At 42.2% G+C, this 6639-nt stretch overlaps 1 protein-coding gene across 1 annotated transcript; it reads right to left on the reverse strand.

Moving 5' to 3' along the window:
* Positions 1 to 218: 218 nt before the first annotated feature.
* LOC105894268 (suppressor of cytokine signaling 2-like) lies at positions 219 to 4817 on the reverse strand. Its single transcript, XM_012820747.3, has 3 exons — positions 3738 to 4817; positions 2927 to 3204; positions 219 to 2628 (listed from the first exon to the last, which is right to left on the reverse strand). The coding sequence occupies exons 2-3, from the start codon at positions 3195 to 3197 to the stop codon at positions 2132 to 2134; spliced, it is 768 nt and encodes a 255-aa protein (XP_012676201.1). The 5' UTR covers positions 3198 to 3204; positions 3738 to 4817; the 3' UTR covers positions 219 to 2131.
* Between the last annotated feature and the right edge of the window lie 1822 nt (positions 4818 to 6639).

Consider the following 6639-nt stretch of genomic DNA (forward strand, 5'->3'; position numbering starts at 1 on the left):
AGACTAATATGTTTGATAAGATTTTATATCCTGAGTCATAAATGTTTCATGCCTAGTTTTGTGTAGGAATAGGAAAATGTAGAGTTACTTACTAATGTAATTAGTCACTGAAAAGGCAGTGCATATTACTACAATTACATCATTGGGAGGGTTAATAAGGCCACAGTGCAGAGTTTTGGGTTTGTTTTTTTTGTTAAAAAAAGACAAATAAACACTCATTCCAAAGAATCTATCTGACAGACGTCAGGTTTATTTAATGAGCTGCACATCAGCGTATTTCAGAGGCACTTCATTTACAGTTTGATTGTTTGTGGCCTGTTGGTCATTCTTCTTTCGGTATGTAGTCGTTTCACATTTGTAAAATGTCTCCAATGCCCACTTACTGAAAACATCCATGGTTGTATGACCAATTGCATCTAGTAATATACATAAGAAGTTACTATGATACACATCAATCTCACTAGGTCAATCGTTCATGCCCAAGCGATGCAAATGTGTGATGAATATAACTGTACAAGAACATTTCAGGTTTTTCAAAAATGTCAAAAGCAAAAGAGAGTTGTAAAAAACTGTGCAGTTGAATACAACCTTCTTACTTTACCTTCTCATAATTTTAACTCAATGATTCCTTAAGGATCTTGGTAGCTTACCATTTTAAGGCAAATCTATCAGAAAAAGGTAATGACAAAAATTATGACAATTCTTAAAATAATTTCTCAAACAAAAACTCATGTTGAAGACAGTACAACACAAGTTAAGAGAGAAAGTTGAGTCTCTTCAAACTCTCAACTGATAACACTCAGGATTGGTCTACCAAACCATCTGTCTTTGGCTACTTCAGGAGCGGGATACTTAACACCAGGACAGGCCGTCAAAGTTCAAATCTGGAAGCATGACAAGACACCACCTTTGACCTTAACCCACATCATGAACATTCCGAGCGTGCACTGATTTGATACCTGCACTCCCTTCTACACAAGTCTGATCACAGTTCGTACAAATCTACATAGAACTGAAGTTGATATCATTATATTGTGTACTGGTTGGAAACACATCTCAATGATAGGCATTCATATCAAGGATTCTTGTTTTATTCAAATGTTTTTTTCCCAGCTCATATACCAACAGGTGAAATGGAGACTACGACCTTGCAATCTTAATATTGTCACACATACACTATTGTTCATAAGTAGGTATCAGATCACTGCTGTATTGGAGTTTGCATTCAGTCAGAGCAGAACTATTCGAAGTTCTCTTGTGTGTATAAGTCATGTTATGTTTGATGCAAAATCATTTTGAGCATTTAAAGATACAGACCATGATTCAGTCTTGATTTTGCAAAAGGTTGCTGATATTTCAACAGCCAATTAAATGACACCCCTCCTTTCATGCACCTGAAGCACTGTGTTGATTGGCTGGGATTGTTTATGGCTTGGTCCGGACAACTATGTTTATTTTCCCATTTACAGAGCCAGAAGTGTGTATGAGCACCAGAGATTTTTTGAGCACAAACATTGGACAGACAGCTGGAGGACTGTGAGAAGCAATTCACAGAACTTGAAAAAAATGTGTGGGATTAGAATCACGGACTGTACCTTTAATACAGTTTTGCTCTGAAACCATCACATTAAGAAATTCAGTCCATTCTGAAACTGTGTATGCAACTAATGATGACTAGCTAATCATCTCTACCCTAATCTAAATTACTGCTTAATTGTTTTGCATGAACACTGCAACTATGGTCCAGTACTGGTAGGCTACAATACAGATATAACTGTCTTATGAACATGTATGTCAGATGGCAAATCATAATCTTTCACTTCAGGTCGGTAGTAAAGTGTACATACTTTTGGTATCTGCAATAAGTAAATGCAGTAAACTGCAATGTGGTTAACTACACTATGAGTACTCCTATTGGTCAAGCATTGTTCATTATACTGACAGTAGCACTGAACCACTCTGAGCAATAGGGATCTAACAAGACATAAATGAAGAATTTGCAGTTAGCCTTTTTTTGTTTTAAACAAACCACCAAGAGCACTCCTATTTGTACAGAAATAATGGTTCTGACAAACCTGATTTGTTTGAGGCATCAAGGCCATTTTCTGAGGGCTGCCAATGGTTTGTGGTCCTACAACAGAAATGGATACTCCAAAAGGAAATCCTTTAACCTTTCAGGCAGGGGCAAGTCCTTGTGACTGTGTGAATATTGGTTAATGGCCTTACGGCAAAGATGTTGGAGACTGCTAGGCTTTTTGTGGAGAGGTCTGGTGAGCTTGAGTTGCAAGGTCTCAGATGCCACTGGCAAGGCATTCTCCTCTGCCTCCTCAGCAGGCCTTGTCTCCTCTTTGGGGTTGGCTGTCCTCTGGTAAGCCAGGGCATAGTGCTGCACCAGTTCCACAGCACCTTTGAACTGCTTAAGCTGAGGACGAGCCATTGCCACTGAGTCAAAGCCAAAATTTCCATTCACATACTCAATGCGCAGGTGTGTGGGTCCGACACTGGTCCTTACAGAAAGGGTAAGCAGGTAGGCAGGGTTAGAGCTCTTTCGCAACAAGAAAGTGCCTTCAAGGGCTTCATCAAGAACTTGCTTTGCCTCTGCAGCGGTTAGAGATCCCCAGTACCAGCCTACAAAAAAATGCAAAAAAAGGTTAAAAAGTAAAGATTTGGTTCATAAATGTCAAGGACATTATAATCAATTTTAAAACACAGGATGTCTGCTATTACGGTTATATTCTCACATTGTCTTCTTTCAAAACCAATTTCTGACTGTCTATATGTCAACTAGCCTACATGCTTAATGCTGAGGGATTTCATGAAGGTTGCAAAGGAGGTCAGAATGCTCCTGAACCAAAATAAGGGAATTCTATTTTTGAGACCGCAGCAGCTGTTCTGTAACTACCAAAAACACCACATAGCACCGTACCGGAGTCGTTCAAGTGCAGCATTGCTTTCTCAAATCCCTCGGCATCCACGGTTGGTTCAAGTTGGCGACGCTCCAGTTGATTTTTTGGCCGCACGGCTGTTAAGGACTCATCGGATGCTGAGTTTGGAATAATCATAAGAGCCGTTGGTGATGATACACCTCTGCGTCCCAATGTTTGTCGGGCAAAGGGTCTGAGCTTCCTTCGCCAGTCTCTCCAACGCGTCGCTGGTTCAGTCTCGGCGGACTTACTCACGCATTGTGTATGCCCCATCCAAAATCTTTAAGAAACAAACAAATCATTAGGGCCTATTAGTTTATATCGGAGGAAATACTTTTTCTTTTCATGTAGACTTACGAAGCCACAAATTCGTAAATATGTGACAGATTCTAACGTCGCCGTAATTAAACAGGGTTAGTTTGGGGAAAAGTAATTCACAGAAATTTGGAAAGATCTGCAGTAAAAGGAGTAATTAGCCATTTTTTGTCCACTGGTAGACTACATAAGACAGACAAATGTTAATGAGACTATCAGAAGAAAATAACCTTACCCCACGGTTTAGATTTAGCATCAGGTGCGTCATGATAAGTAGGCTTGCGTTACATTTACTTTCAAGTCTACTTCGATTAAAAATAATTTCCAATCGAATACACAACACATCTCAAGCTCAGACAAATTGTCTTTTTGAGCTTGAGCAAATTTGGAAACTTGAAACTTTTATTTGCTCTATTTTTTTTACAACTAACTAAATTATAAGGAGAAATATAGGCAACAAAAGCGTTGAGGTTAATAATTTAGGCCTAGGCTACTCACCTATTCAATTCCTTGACTCCTCGAAATAAACCAAATCACTGCTTGTGACTTTAAAACCTTTCGGAGGTGTATCCTTTTACCGATTATGTCTCACAATTGTGTTTTATAAGTAAGCTTTGAGTTTCTCGACATACGATGAAAAATATTTTGTGAAGTAGTCTGTTAAAAACAAGTCAAAGCATCTGGTTTTCTTCTCTCAGGCAAGTCATTTGCTCTCGGTTCGTTACAGAATCACGTAAATGTGCGACTGGGGTGGAGTGCATCTTTTGGCTTGAGAACGATAAGGCGTGGAAGTGCAGAAGGATATAAGGTCGACCAGTCCTAGCCCAGTCGATCGTTTTTTCAAACTTCGCATAGTCGAGGCAAGCGAAATAATAGATATGTAACCTAATAGTTCGCATATGAAAGAGATTGGCAATTTCGTTAATCTGTTAACAATGGAATCGTTAGTCATATACGCACTACCCAAAACAGATTTATATTTCCGTTGTCACATATCCTCTGTAATATTGATAGGAGTTATCGCTGTCCGTGTAAGCCATTTTAAACAATGTTTTCCTTGTGTTCGGGCAGCGCTACACTTTCCAGGAACATTCTGAGAAAGGCTGGTCACGTGTGCATGATCTGATTTGGCTGAACTCCACCAATCCGGTCCCTAAGCGATGAAGTCACCAAATACATTTGGCGAGCGCGTATAACTGCAGCACTGCTCTCTTACCTGTATAAATGTGACAGAAAATACATATTTATTCAGTGAAATGAAATTATGTTATGGGTATCAAGACAGAATGTATCTAGTAGGCCTTTATTATTGCAAAATGAAACCTGGCTTGCCTACAGTGTTTATTATTAGTCTATCACCAACACATGCAGTATATACATGCACGTAGAGCCCTCCCTGACTTTGCAAAATACCACTTGTCATAAGAAGCTAAGGCCAAGTGCCATGTGGGTGTGGCCTTTACTTACCTTTCCAAGAACTTCAGTGTGGCTAAGACAAAAGCCTTCTCAATTAGATAGAGTCGATTTACATCGAAAAAACGTGTCAGTGGTTTCCTAACCACAAGCATTAACTACAGCGTTTACTAAGTGAAGTTAAGTGAGTGCTCCTCTTCATCAGCTTCAACACCATTTCCTAAAAGTGATATTTGTTACACAATAGGTAAATGTTTGCTATTCTTCTTCCTCTAATAGTAATAATAATGATAATGTTTAATAATAATACAACAATAATAACTATACGTTTATGGTTGTTATTGTTTATAATATTAATAATATATTAAAACTCAAAAGATTAACAGGTGGTAGGTGTAACATGAGTGTGTGTGCGTGTCAGCTTGGTGAGAGCCGCAGAGTGGTCATTCACCTGGTGGCTTGGTTGCACTCCCTGCCCAATAACTCTCCCTACAACTGGTCCTCGACCAACCCAAACATTGGTCCGTTTATAGGTCAGGGATTCTTTATTTCGTGGTGTAAATGTGGCCATGTTTTCATTCGAACAAAGTTACATGGAAGGACCAGTGGTAGCAGATGCAATGGTAACAGGCAATGCCATCCGACCTACCATGTGCATAGGATTGAAACAAACGTTAGGCTTCAGGAGAGAGATTTAACAGTTGGAAATGCCAATGACATTGGACCCATGTAATACACACATGTAACTCAAAATATACACCGGAAACACCATTACTACAGGTGAACAGGAACACACCAGTAGGAGACGCCAATGCCTGTGCACACCAATACCTCTAACAGGGTGCAATACAAAAGGTTGAAGTATATAAAGTAGCAAAATACTCTGTGGTTATCAATGTATCTGTGGCTACACAGGCTACACTATATAACATTCATTTTACCCAAAGGCAAAAGACAAAAGGTTGAAAGAGGCAGATGTGGCCATATTGTGAGATGCTGCCATATTTCACAAGTTATTAATGTTGGGATGGAGGTTTTCACAAAAGGAACATTTTTACTTTTTAGTCTATACTGTGATGGCAGAAGAGCTCATCGCGCAGCTACAGTGGGAGGGAGCACGGCCGAAGGCTCATATTCCAAGTGCCTTCATGAGACTACACAAGGCTATGCTCCCTCCAGGGGGAAGCTGCAAACAGAGCCAGCATTCCCCACCCAGGCTGCAGAGGGAGCACCCGATCACCAGCCGTGCTGGGTACCTTGGGACCGGCCACCGACCTGCCACCGACTTCATCCAGGAGCTGACCCTGTGGTGTCAGGAGCACCTCAGCGGGGAACGATGAAGCTGCCTTACTACAACTGGGAGGGGCCACTCAAGGCATACCTCATTCAAGTACAGCTGGTGGCCCAACTCAACGCGTGGTTGGTGGAGGAGACAGGGGTCCAGGATGCAAAGCCCTGCAGGTTCTTATCAACCTCCAGCCGGTGGAGTGGTCCAGCTGGCCAGCCATCGACAGAGCGCTGCTGCTCTGGTTCGGCTGACAGATCAGGGACAAGCTGTTTGCAGGAGTGGGGTGGGAGGTCTGGTTGCCACGCACCCAACCCCAACCTCCACCTCTACGACCAGCATGGGTATCCCACCTTAATGCTACAACGCAGGAGGAGTTTGCTCTCCAAGTCTTCTGCCACGGGCTCCAGCCGGGGTGACCCCGGAAGCACATCAGCCGAGGTGGGAGGCCACGGTGGATGTGCCCAGAGCCACGCTCTATTTGGGTGCTGAAGCTGTGGCACTGTATGCTGCTAGCAAAGGGGGCTGCAACTGACCTCTTCAGCGCCGCTACCAGCAGGAGGATCCACCACCCCGCCACCACTAGCCCAGGGCTCCTCCACATCACCGTTGTAAGCCCAGGGGTCCGCCACGCCATCACCAGCCCAAAGATCTTCCACATCCCCACCGCCAGAACAGGCACCCTATGCATCGCTGCTGCCA

Source organism: Clupea harengus, chromosome 4, assembly GCF_900700415.2.
Source record: "Clupea harengus chromosome 4, Ch_v2.0.2, whole genome shotgun sequence".
NCBI classification, from domain to species: Eukaryota; Metazoa; Chordata; class Actinopteri; order Clupeiformes; family Clupeidae; genus Clupea; species Clupea harengus.

Bases quoted from the DNA above. Each gene is read 5' to 3' on its own strand.
- LOC105894268 (XM_012820747.3), bottom strand. From the start codon at position 3,197: ATGGGGCATACACAATGCGTGAGTAAGTCCGCCGAGACTGAACCAGCG. The intron at 2,629-2,926 runs GTACGGTGCTAT...ATTTTTTTGTAG, and splicing joins GCTGCACTTGAACGACTCCG to GCTGGTACTGGGGATCTCTA.